General features: G+C 40.3%; 1 protein-coding gene across 2 annotated transcripts in view; it reads left to right on the forward strand.

Annotated features, from left to right (window-relative positions):
- Nucleotides 1-3,900: 3,900 nt before the first annotated feature.
- The window catches only part of SCAMP1 (secretory carrier membrane protein 1), a 45,175-nt gene continuing 27,029 nt past the window's right edge, over nucleotides 3,901-22,046 (forward strand). For both annotated transcript variants that reach the window (XM_030968332.1, XM_030968333.1), the window contains exons 1-2: nucleotides 3,901-4,139; nucleotides 16,635-16,712. In XM_030968332.1, the coding sequence (XP_030824192.1) occupies nucleotides 4,083-4,139; nucleotides 16,635-16,712 (135 nt within the window). In that variant the 5' untranslated portion in view covers nucleotides 3,901-4,082. The remainder of the gene's footprint in view (nucleotides 4,140-16,634; nucleotides 16,713-22,046) is intronic.

Genomic DNA, 22,046 nt, shown 5'->3' on the forward strand with positions numbered 1-22,046 from the left:
CCACTTACCTGTTCCCTTCTGCAAATCAGCTATTGCCTTGGAAATACTTCTTCTCCTCACAAAGGGGTGAGCTCTTTACAGAAGTATTCCAAATATCTTGCTACAACTCTGGACCATAGTGGGAAAATCTAAGTGTAGAGCTTCAGAAAGTATTCAGGGTTCTCATAAGAACAGCAATGTGCTCATCAGCTTATGAGCCTTCACTGTTGTCTTTGTTACGTGACTCCAGGGGCTTGACTTGGTTTTGCACTGTATGCTTCCTGAAAGTAGGCTGAGCTGGCTCTACTCAGAAAAGAGTGCTACTGTAACTTCTGAGAGTAGAACTGGCAAAGCTGCCCCACTCCCAGAAAAAGACTAATGCTACAACTTCAGACTATTAAAACAGGCTTATATTAGTTCAACACTCTGTATGGTGGAAACAAAGAGATTTTGGTTTAGTCATTGGCAGGTGAAACTGAAATTGTTATCTTGTGGAATCAGGGCTTCTTTGATAATAAGAACAAGAGGTGAAACGGAAGTCTGCACGTATAATTCTGCATGCGACTATGATTTCTGACATTTCTCCTATTTTTTCCATGCATTTTTCTTTGAAATTGATGTAAAAGATTTTAGGAAATAATGCAGCTCATGATCTTCAAGTGTTACAATGAAATGCCTGTTTAACACATTTCTGTTCCCTCCTCTAAAGTTAAAATCTTTCCAAAATTTTGGAAGTAAATGTCTTTGCTGTAAAGCATAGAAAAATGATCTTGCTACTTCAAATTATTCAATTATCCTTCTTTTATTAGTAGGAGCTACTACTGAATAACTCTTCACTTAAAGTTTTACCTAACAGACCAGGCATCTTCTGCCTGAACTTACGCAAGACTTTACAAGTGGTATCTGCACATGATCTAATCTGAAGTTGTAACTTGTACTACCACAGAGTTCTACTGCTTGTATCTACTGTGTGAGCTTCTAGCAGTCATCCAGTCTCCCATGCCAGTAATTCTGCTCAACGTCTGCAGTCTTAGCTATGTGCTCATGGGGCACACAGACATTCATCATCCCTGCTTTCTTCTAACCATCATGCTAGCATTTGATGCTGGAAAAATTGCTCCACTTTATGAGAGGAAACACTTTTATAAGAGTTAAAAAGGTCTTTGTTACAGCTTGGTTTTATTATTTGAAGGTCCATTCTCTGTAAAACTGTTATCTATTTCATTGGAGCAGACTACTAATCAAGACAGACCACTTGATGGTCTACTCAGCACTTGAACATTTTAGACTGAAAAAACCTCATGGGTTTTCTTGTCAGCTGATCTGAGCATTCCTCACCACCACCTGAGTTTGGCATAAACATTGCAAATCTCACAAGTCATAGAAAATTGAGAGAACCAGGATTTGAAGTAATATGAAGTCAGTTCCTTACACAAGACTTCATAAACACAAGTATCCAAGTACAGCTCTCACAGAAGGAGTTTGAACTCCTCTTTCTGAGGAAAAAAAGTAAATTCAGATTATGATAGTTTTGTTTTCTAAGAAAGCCTCTGGTTCAGTTATTGAAAAGCAATGAACTAAACCAGTTCCAGAAGGCTTGAGAATTTTCAGTTAAGAAAGACATTTTTATCTAAAGCAATTCACCCATTCTCTGCTAAGAGTTATTTTTCAATAAACTTACTAGCACTTCATAAATCAGAATGAAGGATTTATGAGTTCTTTCTTGTAACAGAATTAGAAACAGTCTGTCTGTACATCCAGGATTGCCCCATCCTAGGGCAGAATCTGTTACTTGCCCTTGTTAAATTTTATATGGTTGGTGATTGTCCATCTCTCTATTTTGTTTCAATCTCTCTGCAGGGCCTCTCTGCCCTCAAAGGAGTCAACAGCTCCTCCCAGTTTAATGTTGCCAGCAAACACTATTCCTTCAAATCCTGTGTCCAGGTGAATGAGTATGTTGAAGAGGACACATCCCTGCATAACCCCACCAGCTGACTGGATGCCAGCCCCATGTTTTTGTAAAATACATAGTATTCTTTCCAAAGAAAACATCCCATCAGTTTCATAATTGCCTTGGAAGGCATATGACAGATTATTCCTCTGTAACTGTGCAGAAAATATTATCAGAGAAATGTCACAATGCACAAAATATTATCAGAGAAATGTGCACTTCAAATCTGTGATTTGAAGTACCAGCAACCATACAGGAAAATACACTTTTCATTCAATCTTGCATTCATTCATGCATGCATGCATGCATTCATTCATGTTTAGCTCAAAGAGAAGCAAATACACAGTTGTCAGTGCACACAGCATTTGGACTACCAACATATATTGAGCCATGATATATATGGCCATGGGTGAATATTGGAAAACAACATGACTTCATGTGCTGTCACCATAACTGAGATACATGTATTATTGGAAATAACACTGTAATGTGCTTCTGTTGATTGTGCAACACCTGCCTTGTAAATTTTTAAAAAGTATTTTATACTTCATAGCAACCAAGAAGTTGAAAGTGTTTTGCTTAGAAGCTATGCTGTTATGATTTGTCCTATTTCCATACCATTTTATGTCTGACAGTATACTTCACAGTAGTGCACAAAAAGTGAGAAACATCTGCATAAATCAGAGCAGACCCTGAAGCAAGTATTGCTTTCTCTACTGATCCATGCAAAACCAATTCTCATTTACCTATAGTACTCCTCCTGACCTGTTGACAGAATGGCCCGATTGTAATGACTGTCAACGCAAGGATCACAGTAATGATACATGTAGAGCTATTAAAAATCAGAAGTGCTAACACTAGTGTGCCTCACAGTGTACATTATTATGTGGAGGGAAAAAAAATACACATTTGAATAGCAGAAAAGAACAGGTTTACTGCCATAAACAGTTTAATTTTAATTTTGTCTGACATGCCTCAAACAACTTTTTTTTTTTTTATTTAAATGAGATTTCAAATAATTTCTCTAGAAAGCATGTAAGGAAATTCAGGATCTGCTGGTTTTGAAAGTGCTGCATCAATGTAGACGGTTTTGGTAGCACTGAATTTCACATTTAAACCATAGCTGTGAACCAAAGGTGTTCCTTTGCCTTTATTTGCATCTTTTGGGCTAGGTTTTTCAAACTGCACTGTCAGCATTTCTGAGGAAGTATTTAAAAAGTCTTTTGAACTGTTGGAAATGCTTGAATACTTCCAAGAGGCCTTTTTAATGCTTCCCTCCCACGGAAGCGGGATTTTGTGACCGTGGTTCAAAGCCGAACCTTCCCTACTATCCTTGCAGAACCTTTGTACAAGTCACCTGCAGCCGCAAGCCGGGTTAACTATTTACCATGCCAACAGGAGGGGGGAACGAGAGACTAAATGCGTGTTTTACCAAGTAAGGCTTTCTACCTTCGCACGTCCACTTCGCACCCCAAATCAGCCCGGCTGTCCCGACCCGCCCTGACGGCCGCGGGAGCGGAGGGCTGGGGAGGCCGCACGGGCTGGCCGGGGGCCGGGACACCCGCGCACACACCGCGCCAGGCCGCCCCTGCCCACGCCGCGGTCCGGCTGCCCTCCGGAGAGCCCCACGGCTCCTTCCCCCCAGCTCCCAGCCAGCTCTAACTACCGAAGGCGGGACACAGCCGCCACGGCCCAAGAGGAGCAGCCGCGAACACGAGGCCAGCCCGTAACCGCAGGCCCTCCAACCACCAGCTTACGGCCAACTCTAAGCCAACCCTGGGACCGGCCCTTCTCGCACTCCGCCCCGCCCCGCCCCGCCCCGCCCCGCCCCGCCCCGCCCCGCCCCGCCCTGCCCCGCCCCGCCCTGCTCCAGCATGAGCTCCGCTCCCAGCCGCCCCGGGAGCCGCCGCTCCGCCTTCATCCCTGTCTCCCTCCCAGGGCCATCCCACCCGTAACTTCACTTCCGGGGCTGCCATTTTGGGCGGTCCGTGGCTGGTCGGTGCGGTGGGGCGGGCTCGGCTTGGCCCGGGCCGCGGGGCTGTGACAGGGGCTGTGACAGCCGCGGCGGGGACACCGGAGCTAGGCACTGTCGGGGCGCCGCCGCAGGGGCCGAGCCGCCGGCCGGGGACCGCAGCGCCCGCCTGCCCCCGCCATGTCGGACTTCGACAGCAACCCCTTCGCCGACCCGGACCTCAACAACCCCTTCAAGGTGAGGGGGCCGTGAGATTTCCTTGGTGTCGGTCTGCGCCGAGCCTCAGGGTTTCCGTGAGAGGAAGCAAGGAAGGGAGGAAGGAAAGGGGGAAGGCAGGAAGGGAGGGAAGGAAGGGCCCCGTGGCAGCTGCGGGCCGGGGTCTCTGCCCTGAATGGGCTACGGAGACTCGGAGTGGGGTGGGGAGGATAGGCAGCGTTTTACAACTTCAGAGCTCCGTGTTTCCTTCTGTAGCTAAAATAATACAAGTCGTATTTCAGATGCGTTATTTCGATGTTAAAAAAAGAGGAAAGTTTGGGATTTTTTATTTTGATCCTAGCTTTGTGCTAGGGGTAATGCTACTACTGTGGTTTTTTTCTTTCATCTGGTTGAGCTAAATAGTTAATGAATTAGAGAATTTACCCTTTTCTTCTCTAGCCTCCTCCCACCGCCTTTAAGCTTACTTGTTCCCTTATCTTTATCTGAAGTAATCAGGGTACCAATGGCTGGCATGAATTCTATGCTGCATTCCAAACTTCTTTGTTTTAATGTGCTTTAAAGCTTTTAGGTTTTGCACTGTTGACTTGTCATACAGCTGTGAATTCTTTCTTCACTCACTGGCTTTATTTGTCGAAACGAACTGCCTTCTCTGGATCCTTCCCCTCCTGTTTTTCTCTTTGTTGTTTGAATCCAGTTCAACTAACTTCTGAAGCTACCTACGTTGATAATATTACTGGACTTTTTGCAGGCACTTTAAAGCGCACAGATAGTATATGGCATCGAGTTTAGAATGTTAGCTGGAATAATTAAGGTTTTTAAAAACTGAGGTGTCACATTTCAAGCCAAGCATACTTCTCTCCACATAGATGCTGGAAGCATAATGTTCCTAACATTTTTTCATTAGAGTTGTTCTGAATCATTAGTTTAGTTTTTATGCTCACAGAACATAGGCAATAGTATTCTTTAGGCTAGAGCTCCTTAGGCTAAGATCTGTTTTCACTTGTTGTATGCAGTGCAATGATCTTCCAGGTGAACACAAGTCCTGGTGTTAAGTCTGCTGCCAGCAATAGTTTGGGCTGGTAGCAACGTTGGTGAGCACTGTTTTTTTTGGCACCAAACACTGAAAATGTGTCATTCTAGAATGTGTCTTCAGCAAAAGAAATACATTACACTTTTCCTCCTACTTCCATCCTTCTTGTAATAGTTAATCAAATAACATCTAGCAAAATCCAGGGCAGTAAAGGGGTATTAAATGCAAAATAGTTGTCTTTGCAGTGCTCATCAGGCTGTGTAACTGGTCCTGTGTAGTGCTGTGAGATCTAAACTAGGCACACACCTGAATTATACTTCCATTTTGAAGATATTGCTTAAAGTGCAAAAGGTTATTCCAGTTTCTCTGTAGGGAAAGACTTTTGTTGTAACTGTTGGGCTGAATCCATGCTCTGCTTCTCATCTGCAGTGCATAGTGATAAAAGGACTCTATAACAGCTTCTCTGTAACTTGAACTTTCTGTTTGGACTTCTTCATTTGCAGAAGATGGTTCAGGAAAGCTGTGTACTTTTTCAGAGGCTTTTTTCCCTTTCTTCTGTCTTTGCTAACCTCCATCACATTGTAATGCCCATAAGTTATCTTGCATGCCTTTACTTACCTATGCATTTAACTCGAAGGGGCAAAAGAACTCATATATAAGCTGAAGCTTGATGGCCATCTTGTTGGCAGAACATCTTTGAAATTAATGGGTACTAATCCATGTATGTATTTAAGTTTATGTGTTTTAAAATACTTTATGTATAGAACCAGTATTTCCAGATGGACCCTTACAGTCTAAGTCATGTTGTCTAAACACTATCCTAATGTACTCATATTTTTGTCTTTGCTTGATAATTTTATGTATGATGTGATTAGTTGTTTTCCTTGCTTTTGAAGCTGCTTCCTGTGCTAATCTAAAATCACAAAGTAGTATAGCAGAGAAGGGGTGGTGGGAAGGCATCAGGTGGAGCAGTTGTTGCCAAGGTCTAAAGATAGATCCTTTTTTTTCTTAAACATTTTGTTTTTACTAACTAACTGTAATCTACATGGGAGGTTTCCTGTAACTGTTCCTATGCCTTTTAATAAAAAGATTAGAGCGGAGCTTCTTGCTTGATGTTGAATCACATAAAGGTGTTCTCTGGAAAGATAAGGTAAAGCATAAATACCTAGTGCTCGGTATTTTGGGTAGTTAATTTACTTTTAGACTTCCAAAAGTACTATCTGCTGGAAAAACTGAAATTAGCTTACCTGGCTTGATCATGAAGGGCTGTGGATTTTGATACAAGTGGCTACCTAACCTTGCAGTCTTTTATTCTTTGTTGCTTTAAAAAAAAGCAACAAACTGGAACTGAATCCAGAGTCATATAAGCTTTTGAAGTCATAGTTTTTCTGTCTAAATACATGGGAAGAGCATTCTGAATGCTATACCAACAAATCCAAAAGATGGGGGTTTTTGAAAGAGAGTACTGAAACAAGCAGATAAGTGACAGGCTAACATTTACAAGCTTTTGATATCATTAAAGTTGCACAGAAGAAAATGCATCCATGTACCATACAAATGAAGACGTGAGAATCCTTTTATAATACAATGTATCGGCAATATGAAGAAGTACACAGTTGGTATAACCTCAGGTATCATGATTGGAAGCAAGTTAGTAATGAAAGCTATTAATTTTGTTTACTAAGAAGCACTAGTCATAGCTTGTGAGTGTGAATTCACACTTTGTTAAGTTCTCACTTAAAAATGCTGCAGTCTCACAGCGCCCGAACAAGGTGAGCAGAGCAGATGTGGTGATGGTGACTGCATTCAGTGCTAGGCAGATCTATTGAGAGGAGACAGATCAGAGCCCAGGTTACAAGGCCAAGCCAGGGTCAGGACCACATCCAGTGAAAGTGAACAGGATCAGCCAACAGTCCTGTGATCATCAGGTAAGGTCTTAGTAAGGAGTGAGGGTCTGACCACTTAAGAGGAGTTTAGGAATCCTTGAGCTCCTCACAGTCTGTCTTAAATAGGGTAAAGCAGCATGAAATAAATTTTGTATGACAAAACAAAAGCATGTTTCTAATGTAGCTGTCTCCTTGTGTTCTTTTTTTTTTTTAACGTCATAGGATAGGTGATAGTTGTAGACTTCTGTCTTGGGAGGTGATACAGTTACAAAGGTTCTGAAATAGCAGTCTCAAAATTCAGTGTAAGTATCATTTACTCTGAAACAATCTGCAGTTCATCTACAATAAAAATTGTTGGTTCTGTGTTCTTGGTTTGATTTTTTTTTCTCTTGTAAATGAACAATCCTACTACTCAGAGAAGTCTTTTTAAGTAGAGCTATGAATTTCACAGGCCCTTGCATCTTGGCTGACAGATAGCAAAAGGTTTGAAAACTGACTGTTAATTATCCTAACATATGAAACTGTTATTTTTTGGTGGCTGTAGAATGAGAACTATAAAGAGTGAGTTGTGTGATAAATTCTGTTGGGTCAGTTCATCTGATGTGTTCAGCTCTGAGTAGATGCATGTATTTGACACCATAGAAATTATGACAGGCCTGAAAACTAAGATACATTTCTGTTCAAATGTGTATGGTGACCTTCAGGGAAATGCCAAATCACTGTGTGATAGGAAGATTTTTCTTTTTTCTTCGTCAGATTTAGTGTGGGAGGGCACAATCAGAGCAGACCTCAAATGTATGTATTGTTAAGTATTTGAGTGGTTTCTTTGAGTGGGGTTAGGGATCCAGACTGTGAGTTGATACCTTTGAATTGTTGCTCCAAAAAGACAGATCTTACATAGTTCTGTCATGACTGACATTCTTGTTTGGATGGCTGAGGTACTCTGCCATACCCAGAAATGGCACTGAATTGCTCCCGCTGAGGTCACAGGATTACTTGACTCACTAGCGCTAAGTACAGAAGTAATTCCAGTTATAAGTTGGATATTATGCTTAATCTTGACTCACATGAGCACAAATTAATCTCCTGTCTGATTTGGTGGGAAATACAACCCAGAGGTTTGATACTGAGGGCAGTTGTGCAAATGACTGTTACCTTCTGCGGCTGCAGAATCTATTATATTGTGGTTGCTGAGGTGAAACTAAAGTGATAGAAACTTAGAGGAAGAAAGAGAAGTCCTGATTTTTTGAAGAATTGGGATGCTTTCTATATAAAATGTTTGTGTAGCTTTAGAATGAAGCAGTTTTGTCACATGCCCGTATGTGTAACTGAGTTTTATTTCCTGTATCTGACTATAAAATACACAGATTTGTCTGTCTTAAAGTTAGTATAGGACGTAAAATATAGGTATGACTTTCACTGTTGCAGTGTGAAGCAGATGCTTCATTTCACTATCTGTTTTCCCTTCATGTCTTCAAAAATTATGAATACCCCTAAATCTTGCATAAATTAATGCTGAACATCGTGGTAGTGGTTTGTCCTTTAGCTGTTCTACATGGAAGTTGGCTTCCAAGAGTACACTTCACCAGTGCTGTAAGTGCACTGTAATCTGTTAAAAATGTGGAGTGTTTTAACAGTTATTCAGTATCTTATAGCTGCATTTTTGCCTCTAGATTTTCACTGAAGTATTAGCACATATTGCCTAGGGTTACTATTGCACTGTATACTGAGATTCAGTGTTACAAAGAGGAACATACACATATCATAGCTGGGAAAGGAGAATGGTTTGAGAGCAGCTGAGAGATGGGGGTGATACTTTGTTAGGCATTCCAGTACTCCACTGGAAGATAAGGCTGGTGCAAACTTTAGGACAAATTTGGCCTTGTCAGCCTCTGAAGTTCTTCTAGGTTTTAGAGGTGGGGATCTTGGCCTTGCTCAGTTGCTCAGAGCCCTTCACAGCTCTCCTTTCATGTGATAAATGTCACATGTAACAGGCAGCATTTGATATGATAAACTTGAACTTGGAATTATGAAGGAACTGTTACGTGCCTACTTGGGTATTTTTATTATTATAAGTCCAGAATTTTTTACCAAATGTTTATTCCACATGTGTGAATTGCAATTTCAGAGGCTTGATCTGGCATTCTTATGGGACTCCAGAACCACTCCAGAACACTCCAGAACCTGTTCAGTAAAGTGTGATGGATAATTTTCTCTTTATTCAAGAAATCAAACAAGTCAGACCAGTAGTTTCAGGCGTTTTGTATTGCATTTTTGCAACAGAAATTAACACTTAATTTTCTTACCCAGTGGTGTTATCTTAGGGAGTACTTCAGAGAGACCAGGAATTACAACTGTTACTATTAGTATAGCCTCTTCCCATCCTCAGAATCAAAATCCACATAACTTCAGCATGAATTCTTACTTAAATCTTACTTTCCAACTGATTTTTTTGGTTCTGGGTAGCTTCAGTGATTTTTATTTGAAATTGTTTTCAGTTGCTGATGTGTTGTAAAAGCATGAAAATCTCTATCCAAATCAGTGTTTAGTGTTAATAAATTCCATTTCCTGACCTCTGCAATAAAATACTGCTTTTATTTCCTTGCTAGTCCTTGGAGCTAAAGTGAAAAAATGTTCTGTGCAGAAAATGCTTTTGTCTTTTGGTGGAAGAATAGGTATCCCTCAAAGTGAAAAGTTTTTTCAGCAATATGAATGACAGTTTGGACAGGCTGATTCCTAGTTCACTATATTCCCTTCACTTAAAATCACAACTAACAGTATAAGCTTAGCTGATGCTGTTTTTCAGATTATTACTATATTGTGTATTTTATAGAAGTTGTTTACTGGTGGGGGAATAATTCTGAACCCATATCCAGTGGAGAGTAATACCAACCATTGTTAGAGATGTATTTACTTCAGTCTTTAATTTGGTAGTGTCTTCCATGTTAGTGAAACTGGTAGCTGATGACTAGTTTTGGTCTCCTAGACAACAGAGGTCTATTCACTTCAATTCTGTTTTTTAAAAAGCTGTAAAAGCTCACATAGAATGGGTTGTTCTGCTCTGTTTTAAACAACCTTTTTTGTAGTTAATTGTGTTTGTACATCCTCTGTGATAACTGGGTATTCAATCAATTTTATCTGTATCTGAATGATGTGGGCATAATTTGTTACCTTGGCACAGAAGATGCTTTTAATAGCTCTATAGGTGCTCTTGCCAGTGTGAAGTATAAATGTATTGCTTTTTGTGTTTGTTTTCTCAGTTTGTGTTACTGTTTGTTGGAGTGTTTTTTATGACTTTTCTATTCTTGGCATAAAAAATAGGTTGCTGCTTGTACCTATCTTGTCAGGATTAAAAAAAGTGTGCTAATATTGTGTTTTGAGATTGGCAGTACCAGAGAGAGACTGCAGGAAGCAGGTAAAAGGAAAGATTTAGATGAAAAATGGCTAAATTAATTAAGTTGTGCTACTTTCTTAAAGCTTCAGTCTCCTAAGTTAATTCAGATCTTGAAAGTGTCACCTGAAATGACTGTGTGATTTAAATGCATCAATAGCTTACAATAGCTAGATATGAAAAATAGTCTGGTTTTAATTCTGTTCTGTGATTGTATGACTGATAGTTAAATAAGAAGATCAGAAGCTCTGGGTTTGAACTGGCAGAAGTTTGGGTGAGATAAGACTGGGTGGAACATGAGATAGAGAAAATAAATTATTACAGCATAGATTCACTTACTCTTGTGGAATATTAGTTTTTACTGTTTTTAACCAGTAGAATATGTATGTCATGTAAAATAGAAATTTGATAGCAATCATTTAAAGGCCACTTCTTTTGAGTATGTCATCCTGCACAACATTTATTGGTCATATTCATTATTCATTATTCAAACACTGGGTTTTTTTACTCTGCATCAGTGAATACGAGTGCTTCACAATTTTCATCACTGTGTTTAGATGAGTTGGCATTTGCTCCATTTTTAAAATGAGATGCAGTAAGTGTAAGGTAAATGATTCAAAGCAATTCTTTGTGTTTTGTGGGATGTAGTGTCTAATCTCTTCAGAAATATTGTAAGTAGTGTTTTGAAATATGAAGTGTAGCTCCTGTTGGTATCAGTCATTTGATGCACTGTAGGTGTTCAGAAAAATTAGAATAGCACCTACACCTGGGTACCCTGACTGTGAAGAGCTGAGGATGGTTGTAGCAGTGCATGAGTTAGTTATAGGAGAGATGAATTTCCAGACTGGTACTTGCCTCCTTCAGCTGTGGCATTCCTGTTTTCCTGTGATGACTGGTTTACTTGAGTCTTTCTGTGTCACAAACTTCTATCGAAGTCTTGACTGTGTAATTCAAGTTTTCTGAATGCAGAATTTCAGTGCTACTTGCAGTGGTGGAGTTGTGTATTTCAATACAGCTGTAATTTTCTTCCTTTGCTGAGTAATGAAGCTTTACTTGAACAGAGCTATTATTGAATGTCCTCTGGGTCATTCAGGTTTTTTTTAGAGCTGCTGCTACTTTAGCAAACAATAGAAGTATTTGGCGGAGGTGTAGCAATTGTTAATTCAATATGGGTGTTGACTTTTGACAAAGGGCTTCTTGCTCTGATCACTGTGTGTATTTAAGTGTTGAACTTATTTTTGAGTGCTAAGACTGTTGCTCTATAGTACACCCTGTTGTTTCAGCATATGTTCTCTTTCACTGTTAGTGTTGGAATGTCACAGTAGATGTACAGGGAGATCTGAGGACTTTTTGACCATGATCTTCTTGAAAGCACTTGGGAAAAAAAGGCTTTCTTTCATCAGATATTGATTTTTGTATGTATGTTGTATTTCTGAATATAGATTGCTCTTCTGAATTTAACTTTACCACTGTTTCGTGCTTTTTGGAAATGGCTGCTGTTCAGTGGGTGTCTCATGAGTCTGATGTTGTAGTTATTCAAATAATTGAATTTATAGTCTGCAGGCTCGATTGAGTTCAGTTATTTGGTTAGCAGTGCACTCTTCAAACACAAGTTCAGTGTTGAAATATGCATTTTAAGCAGCTAATTCAACCTAAAATCCTAAGTGCTATTCAAATCATAGTAATTAGTCCTGCCATTTCACCGTGTGGCCGGTGGTTAGCAATCAAACAAGTTGCACATGTGTCTATACTTGAACATTTTTGGAGGAGGGAATTATATGAGAGCATGCTTGAAAGGGATATCACATTGAAAGCATGAACAAAACGTTTTATGCTCTGCTAATTGACATTAATGTAATTAATTCCAGTAAAGACTGGAATAAGCGTACTAGGCCTGACTAGGATGGAGTTAATTTTTTTCATAGCAGTCCCTGTTGTACTGTGCTTCTGATTTGTGACCAAAACAGTGCTGGGAAGGCACTGATGTGCTTGTATGTCGCTGTGCAGTCCTTGCACAGCACCAAGACCACCTTTGTTTCACACTCTTGTTTCCACTCAGGAATTAGGCTCAGGCAAGAAGCTGGGAGGGGGCACAGGCGGGACTGTTGACCCCAGGTGACCTGAGGGACCTCACATGCTGCATGACATCGTGCTTGGCAGCAAGGCTGGCAGTGGTGGTAGTAGTGGGGGAGCTGTTCCAAGCAACCATAGCTCAGAAGCTGAATGGACATGGTGGGAGGTGGTGAGCAATTGCCTTGGCTTGACTTGTGGGGTTTTGTTGCCTTTTTTTTTTTTTTTTTGCCTTTACCTTCCACTCTCCCCTCCCGCCTTAAACGGTCTGTTTTCGTAACAACCACAAGTTGTATTTGCTTTTTCCTTTTTGGTTCTCTCCCATATCCCACTGCAGAGAGCAGTGAGTGAACAACTAGTTTAAGGGCTTTGCTGCTGGCTACAGTAGACATACCACAATAAGATATAAAAGTTTTCAGCTGTATGCAAGTTTCTACTGTTCTATATATTGAATTTTGAAATTGTCTTATTTATATTAACTTTGTTTTAACTTCATCTTTTTTTTGATCTTGAACTGGTAAGTCCAGTAAAGCAATGTATAATTCAAATGTTATATTTAATTATTTGCATATTTTTATGTACTTTTCTGTTCAACATTTCAAATAATTTCTGGTTGAATTTTGACAAGAAATGTACGCACGGCACCATGTTTTCCCTCCTTTCTGTGGTTCATCTGCTCTGTTTTTTGTGATCGCCATTTTAGCAAATAACATAGTAACAATTATTAGTTTACCAGTTTATGTAAGACCTGATGATATTTTAGTTGTAACAATGTATTTGAGTGTAGCGTGGTAACTGTCTTAGGCTTGTGAGGGAGACTCACGGGCATGGCTATTTTGAAACAACTAATTAAAGATGAGTCAAATATAAGAAAGCTGATATTGAATTGCATTTAACATTGTTTTGTATGCATCTTTAGAAAGGATTATTCTTGTTCAGTGACTATTGGAGTACTGTTTTGGAGCTAAATGTATGCTTTAATAAAAAGTGGTTTGTGACCAGAGGGTGTTTTAAGTATGCTTATATACATGAATTTTTTAAAAATAGACAACATATAATTTTTTAATTTTTGAGGCAATAATTTTTCTTAAGCTTTTTTGTAGCAAACTTTAAAATTTGTCTTATGCAAACTTTAAAATTTGTCTTATGTGAACAATTTTATGAGTATAGCTATTGGAATAAACAGAACTTGTTCTCATTTGCTCTGCTCCTTTGAATTTTAGAAGTGGTTGGTGTTCTGCCCTGGTTTTTTCTTCCTAGCTGTAAATAAGTAGACTGCAGCCATTGAGAAAGTCCTCTTCTTGCATCTGCAGATAAAGTTCCTGCTAACAAGACGAAGCTAAGGCCATAATAGATGCTGATTCTAAGAAAGCAGAGTCTGCATTTAAACTTGATTTTTATTTTATTTAACTGAATAATTTCTGTATTAACTTAACTGTAGATTAAGTCACTTTTTTAAAAAGTAAGGGACTTAAGTCACTTTAAAAAAAAATAAAAATTATGTAATAGAATTATAGAACAGCTTAGGTGATGAGGGGTGTTAAAGATCATGTAGTTCCATTTCTCCAGCCATAGGCAGGGACACCTTCCACTAGACCAGGTTGCCCAGAGCTCCATCCAGCCTGGCCTTGAACATTTCTGGGGGTGGGGCATCCATGACTTTCTTGGGCAACCTGTTCCAGTGTCTCACCACCCTCACAGTAAACAATTCCTTCCTAATATCTAATCTAAACCCACTCTCTTTCAGCTTGAATCCATGCCCCTATTCCTGTCACGACATGCTCTTGTAGAAAGTCCCTCTCTATCTTTTTTGTAGGTTCCCTTCAGGTACTGGAAGGCCACAATTATGTCACCCTGAAACCTTCTCTTTTCCAGGCTGAAAAACCCCAATTCTCTCAGCACCTCCTAGGAGAGGTGCTCCATCCCTCTGATCATCTCTGTGGCCTCCTCTGGACTCCCTCCAGCAGGTCCCTGTCCCTCCTGTGCTGGGAGCCCAGAGCTGATGCAGCACTGCAGGTGGGCTCTCAGCAGAGCAGAGCAGAGGGGCAGAATCCCCTCCCTGGCCCTGCTGCCCACACTGCTCTGGATGCAGCCCAGGACACGTGTGGCTCTCTGGGCTGGGAGTGCCCATGGCTGGCTCATGTCCAGCCTCTCACCCACCAGCACCCCCAATTCCTTCTGGGCAGGGCTGCTGGGATCTGTTCATCCCCAGCCTGTGCTGGTACCAGGGCTGCTCTGACCCAGGTGCAGCACTTTGCACTTGGTCTTGTTAAACCTCCTGAGATTCCCATGGGCCCTCTCCTAGAGCTTGTCCAGGTCCTTCTGGATGGCATGCCATCCTTCAGTTGTGTCAACTGCGCCGCTCAGCTTTGGGTCATTTGCAGATTTGTTGAGTGTGCACTGAATCTGTCTATGTCATTAATGAAGATATTAAATGATACTGGTCCCAGTACAGATCTTTGAGAGACACTTGTCACTAATGGCCTCGATTACCTGTCTGTCCTCCATATGCCTTAGCAGAGCTGCTGGGAGGATCGGTTCCATCATCTTCCCAGGCAGAGAAGCAAGGCTGACAAGTCAGTAGTTCCCGGGGTTCTCCTTTCTGCCCTTCTTAAAAATGACTACCATGTTTCCCCTTTTCCAGCTATCTGGGACTTGCCCTGAGTGGCATGATGTTTCAAATGTCATGGAGAGTGGCTTGGCACCTACATCAGGCAATTCCCCCAATACTCTGGGGTGCATCTTGTCAGGTCCAACAGACTTAGGTCAATTTCAGTCCCTCAGGTGGTCGCGAACCTGATCTTCTCTTACAGTGGGTAGTACTTTGTTCTCCCAGTTCTTTCCCTGTCATCCATCCACTTCAGCGGTGTAGGAAGAGAGGCTGCCTGTGAAGACTGAGGCAAAAATGTTGAGCACCTCAACCTTCTCTTCCTTCATTGTTGCCAGTTTTCCATTGTTACCAGCTGCATTATTTGGGGCGAACTTCTTTAACCTTCCTTTTCTGCTTAACATGCCTGTAGAAGCCCTTACTGTTACCCTTTGCGTTGCATGTAAAGGTTTTAAATGTATCTTTCTTCAAAGGGAATATGAATGTAAATATATATATATATATATTTATTTTCTTCTCAGTCTTTATCAACTCCAGTTTTTTTTCTAATGTTGAACTAGACTGTTGGAAATGAGAAAATGTCTATATATATCTAAACATTATAGTTATAAAATAAGTAAATACTTACACATATAAGTATATATATACCTCTTTTTTGTGTTTTGTGTACATTTAGAATATGATACATTTGTACATTTATGTAAATATGTAACTAACAGTATTGAATAAATGGATTTACTCATTTTTAAGAAAGCCTACATTTTATCCATTGTTATATTCTGAAAAAGCAAAAATTTTAAGGCACAGAAACAATGTGATAGAACCAGGGATCACATGGAATAAGTACAGGTGTTTTCAAAGTGAGTTGGTGTGGTCCATTGTGATGGGCTCTTTTGCAGAACAATGCCTCCCTGTAAGTAGCACAGAAAAACATTTAATTTCTGAAATTGTTTTCTCAAGCTAAATCTTGAGCAGTCTTTTTTGCTGTATAATTACTTGAGGTAGAAAAAAGTTAAACTTTTTTCCTTAATTTTACTAGTTCAAGTAGAAGCTGAATCAGAAGTGGTTTTGGTGTTATGGGACCCTGTTTCTTCAACTTAATTTTAATGAAATGCTTTCTCTGTTCTTGATGGGGTTGGGTGTACTTCTGGGTAGGGAAGTCCAAGGGTTACAGAAAGCTCTTTTCATCTGTTGTGCTTTTCAAGTGTATAGGCATGGAGTCCATGCCTGGTCAACATAGCAGGATAGAGTTTTTTCCCCTTCTCTCATGAGAGCTTTTTTTCCTTATAAATCAAATATATGACAGATGGGATTTCTGTTAACACTGTGTTAATCTAGGTTTATAAGAAGCTCAGAATTAAACAATGTTAGTTTGGGAGATAAAGAGGTAGATGTTTACAGACTTTTTTAGTGAAAACAAACCTTTTTTACTTTGAAACAAAATCTGACTTTCATATGATATAATGATATGGGTGTCACCTTTTTGATTATATGCATGTGCACGGATTTACACAACTGTTTCCTCTTCTAGGATCCTTCTGTTACGCAAGTGACAAGAAACGTTCCTCCAGGGCTTGATGAGTACAATCCATTCTCTGATTCAAGAACAGTAAGCACGTTTATTTCTTAATCATGCTGTTAATCTTTCATTTGTGAGGTTTTATTTTCAGAATTGGGACTGATGTTGTAGAATGGGCTGGCTACAGGTGTCGGAAGATGTGGAAGAATAGATAGTTCCATTAAGCGTTTGAAGGATGCATTGGCAAGGTTGATTTCACAGAGCTTTGACTTGTTAAGGAAGACTGGCCCTCTGAAAGAGGACCAAAACAGAACCAAGTTTTTTTTTCCTGTTTTTACTAACTTCTGATAGTTTTACTTAATTATTTTTCCTAGTTTTACAGACTTCTGATAGTCTGTCCTTGTGGTTTTCTGTGTTTCACTAGTTTTGGAGCTTATGAGTGTAGCACACTTACCCAGCGTTTTGCTTTTTATTTTTGTTTCACTTACTGAAAATGCTGTTCAGAATAAGGAAAACATTTTGTTTAAATAATGGTCCACAGGCTTTGTATAGAAGCACAGCTCCTCCTGGCACCCCGACTACTGGTGCTGGGGTAGATGTTTAAAGGGAAAGCTCCCACCAGCCACCACGCCACTGACACTACATGGAGCAAGTAGATTGCTCTCATCACACAGCGTGCCCGTATTAGAAACCCGAATCGCCCTAAGATTCTAGAAATAACTACAAACTGGCCAGAAAGTGAGAACTTTAGTCTGACTGACGAAAAAGAACAAAAACCAGTTACACGTGCTGAAGAAGCTCCTCCATATAACCAGGTGCCCCCAGAAGAAACGCGCTACGCTCTTTTCACTGACAGTTCCTGTCGGATCATAGAGATGAACCAGAAGTAGAAAGCAGCTGTATAGAGCCCCACACGACAAGTTGCACAAGCTACGGATGGAGAAAGTAGATCAAGCCAACTTGCTGAACTCAAAGCTGTTCAGCTAGCCCTAGACATTGCTGAGAGAGAGAAGTAGCCAAAGCTCTACCTTTACACTAATTCATAGATAGTAGCCAACGCACTGTAGAGATGGCTAGAGAAGTAGAAAAAAGCCAACTGGCAGCGTAGGGGAAAACCAGTCTGCGCTGCTGATGAATAGAAAGACATTGCTGCTCAGTTAGAGAAGCTACCTGTGAAAGTTCGTCATGTTGATGCCCGTGTCCCCAAAAGTCAAGCTAATAAAGAACACCGAAACAATGAGCAAGTAGATCTAGCAGCAAAAATAGAAGTGTCAAAGATAGACTTAGATTAGCAACATAAAAGAGAGTTGTTCTTAGCTCAGTAGGTCCATGATGCCTCAAGTCATCAGGGTAGAGATGCCACCTATAAGTAAGCATGAGACCGAAGAGTAGATCTAACCATAGACAGTATTTCTCAAGTTATTCATGACTGTGAGACGTGTGCTGCCATCAAGCAAGCCAAGCGAGTGAAGCCCCTCTAGTATGGTAGGCAGTAGTCCAAGTACAAATATGGGGAGGCCTGGCAGATTGACTACATCACACTGCCCCAGACACACCAAAGCAAGCGCTACGTGCTGACCATAGTAGAAGCCACCACTAAATAGTTAGAGACCTACCCTGTGCCTCATGCCACTGCCAAGAATACCATCCTAAGCCTAGAAAAGCAAATCCTGTAGAGACATAGCACCCCTGAGAGAATTGAGTCAGATAATGAGACTCATTTCAAAAATAGCCTTATCAACACCTAAGCCAGAGAACATGGCATTGAATAGATCTATCATATCCCCTATCATGCACCAGCTGCCGGGAAAGTTGAACAGTGCAATAGACTACTTAAAACTACCCTGAAAGCACTCGGGGGGGGACTTTTAGAAATTAAGAAACAAACCTAGCAAAAGCCACCTGAATAGCCAACACTAGAGAGTCCATAAATCGAGCTAGTCCTGCCCAGTCTGAACCCCTGCACACAGTAGATAGAAATAAAGTCCCTGTTGTACATGTAAAAAGTATTTTGAGAAAGACTGTTTAGATTACTCCCACCTCAAGCAAAGATAAACCCATCCGTAAAATTGTTTTTGCTCAAAGACCTAGTTGCACTTAGTAAGTAATGCAGAAAGATAGAGAAAGCCGTTGTGTGCCACAGAGAAACCTAGTTTAAGTGAAGACTGTGTGTAAAGTTTGAGTTTTAGGTTTTTTTTGTGATGCAGATAGAAATAAGAAAAAGAGTAGATAATGTTGAAGACTGCATGTAAGATGTTTTCCATTACCATCTGTATGGCTGATTACCTTGTCAAGTGAGCAGTTTGCCTTATCTCTCTCTTTGAATGACCACATTCGCACCTTCCTTGAGAAAAGACCTCTGCTGATAACAGACTATTGAATATCAGTGCATGACTGATAAGAACTATAACATCCCATTGTGAGATGCTCCACCCAGAAAAAAGAGCCAAGCACTGCTACCCCGATATACTCTGAGATTTTGAAATTGCAACTGAGTTTTTCTCCACGAGATTCCCCAAAAAAACAGCAGCTACCTTTTCCTCCTGGATCTTCAGAAGAAGATTACATCCTTCTCTACAGAACCCCCTTGCTCCAACAAAACCACACCTGATACTTCAAAAGACTGCAGCCACATTTTCAATCAGACTACCACCAACACCCTGACCCACAGAGTGTCAAGTTAAGTTCTGACTCTGTCAGTGTTGTTCCAGTAGACTGCATTGTTTATTTTATTCTTTTTATTTCTTCCCTATTAAAGAACTGTTATTTCCTGCTCCCATATCTTTGCCTGAGAGCCCCTTAATTTAAAATTATAGCAATTCAGAGGGGTGGGGAGGGTTTACATTCTCAATTTCAAGAGAAGCTCCTGCCTTCCTTAGCAAACTCCTGTCTTCCCAAACCAAGACATAGTGAAAGGAAAAATTTATGTCAGAGAAACAGTTTTTACCCCTCTAATTTATATTGTTTCAATATACCTTGTGCTTTTCTTTTCCATTGTGGGAAGGAATACAAGAAATAGGATAGTAGATTTATACAGTAACCACATTTTTCAGTGGCTGCTTTTGATAGTGAAGATCTTGTGCAAGATTATTAAAATATGTGGCTGGTTATTGTCTGTCAGTATAATACAGTATTTTTAAAATGCAGTCTTACTTTTTATGACAAATCTGATAGTGCAGTTAGGATGTGTTCATATTAGAGTATTCACAATGCCATGGATGGAGCAACAGAATTCACTTGTGAGAGAGAAGGAGAGTAGGTTAATTGATATAAACCAGCATTTTAACAAAGTTGCATAACAAATGCAAATGTGGTGGTAAAGTGGTTTAACAAGATTTGATGGTGAGGTACATTTGATTACTGCCCAGAGGACATGGTCTACAGTTGTGTAGAAAACACTGTCAAGAAGGCCTTCCTGTTTAGTCATGAGGTTCAGAAAGGGCCCCATTGCTTTCTGGACTCCTTTCTGAGAGCGGGGGGTTTGGTATGTGTGGATCCAGACTTAGTCCCAGATTTTGTCAATGATATATGTCTAAAGGACTACGTGTGCACAATCAGTCCTTTCTATCATTTAGCTAAGATTTTGAAGTTTAGTGTCAATTACTGAAAATCTGTTGTGGCGAGAATTTATCTTCCTTGAGGAGTAATGCTGAGGTGTGTCCCTACTCAAGGGGAGGTCCTGGTGTGCCGCCCATTGCTGTATGGGTGAGCTCAAGGGGCCCTGGGCTGTGCACTATTTATGAAGTAAGGTGATTGATTTATGGTCATATTTTTATACCAATTACAGAAGTTAGCTTCTTCCAAACTTAGCTTGAGTCAGATCTTTATTAGCACTATGGCTAGCTGGGTGCATTGCTCAGATCAGCCCTTGGGTGCTGTTATCTGTTTCCCTCAAGACCTGCTCTAGAGCTGGATGTAGTTTTCACAACCAGATGGATCCATTGCAACTGTCACTGGTTATAACTTGAGCAAGATTGTGAGAAATAATGGGAGCAGGGAGAGCAGACTCACATAGCAGTGAAACAGTAAGGTTTCATACAGTTTTAAAATTCCATATGGAGGAAGCTTGGTTTTGGGAATGCCTTGGATCAGCGGCTTAAGGCAGAATATTTACAGCTAGCAACAATGTTAAGTAAGTCTCCAAAATTATTTTCTCCTAGGTCACAGTATCAGGAATTATGTTAGATTTTGTTTTATCAAGCTTGAAGACTTTCGAAATGACTTTGTATTGACCAAGAAAGATCTACAAGAAAGTAGATCTTGTTTTACAAAAATATAATCTCGAGCTACTCTGACTTCTTTTATTATTTCTGTACTTACTTTGACATGCAGCTTTGTAGGAAAAGGAGAACTGGAGCATATGGCTAAGATTATCTGGCTTTGAACAGTCAGATGTGCTTGGATAGAAAATTCTAATTGCTCATTAGAGATGTTACTCAAAAAGCTGGGACGATGAAAGAAATCTAAGTCAATGGTCAGTTCTACAATGCACTGTGATTCAGTTAATAATCTGTGGCATGTTTACAGATTAATAAAAATTATCCACTGAATGAACACCTCTCTGCAGAGGTAAAGAACTTCCACAGGTTTTCTTGACAAGCAAGACCGAAAAAATTAAGAGTGCAGTAATAATCAACCTTTCTGTGTTACTCCCCTTCCTCTCTATCTTGTGGATGCTGAACATATGAGTATTTATTCAGTAATGATATGCATTTGAAAGAATGTACCTAGGTACCTGAGGATATACTCACAATTCCAAGCACTCAGCTCTGTTTTCCTGATAGGTTTGTATGCAAGAGAGGAGCGCACTATGTATGTATACAAAGAAATATGTGCAACAAGAGTAATTGAAGAGACCCTGGAAGTGAACACCTTCATAGACTGGATAATCAGAGGTAGAAACAGGGTCTGTGAATTTTAGACTTGGGGAATTACCCAAGTGTCTGTCAGTGTCCCTGTCTGATGTCCATCAGATAGGGATAGAGTCACTCTGTTTTGTGTGCTGCTCAGAGCAAAAGCATCCAAGTAGTTTTGGTGGGAGTCAGTTATCAGATTTATAGTGGTTGTACCAAGATGATATCTTGCAGACTCTAGAATTAACAAAGCATTCAGTTTTGATCCTGGCTGTACATAAAAGATGTGGACAGGCTGGAAAGGATCCTGAGAAGGGCCACAAAGGCAATCAAAGACCTGGGAAGCCTGCCATATGGGGAATGACTGAGGAAACTGTGTTTGTTCAGCTTTGAGAAGTGAAGTCTTAGGGAAGACCTTAAGTCCATATTCCAGCCTCTAAAAGGTGGCTACAGAGAAGATGGAGACTCTGGTTTTACAAGAAGTCACAAGTGAAAGATGAGAGGTGGTGGGTGAAAGTTACTGCTGGGGACATTCAATTGCACACAAGAACAAAATGTTTCACAATGAGAA

Source organism: Camarhynchus parvulus, chromosome Z (genome assembly GCF_901933205.1).
Source record: "Camarhynchus parvulus chromosome Z, STF_HiC, whole genome shotgun sequence".
Taxonomy (NCBI): domain Eukaryota; kingdom Metazoa; phylum Chordata; class Aves; order Passeriformes; family Thraupidae; genus Camarhynchus; species Camarhynchus parvulus.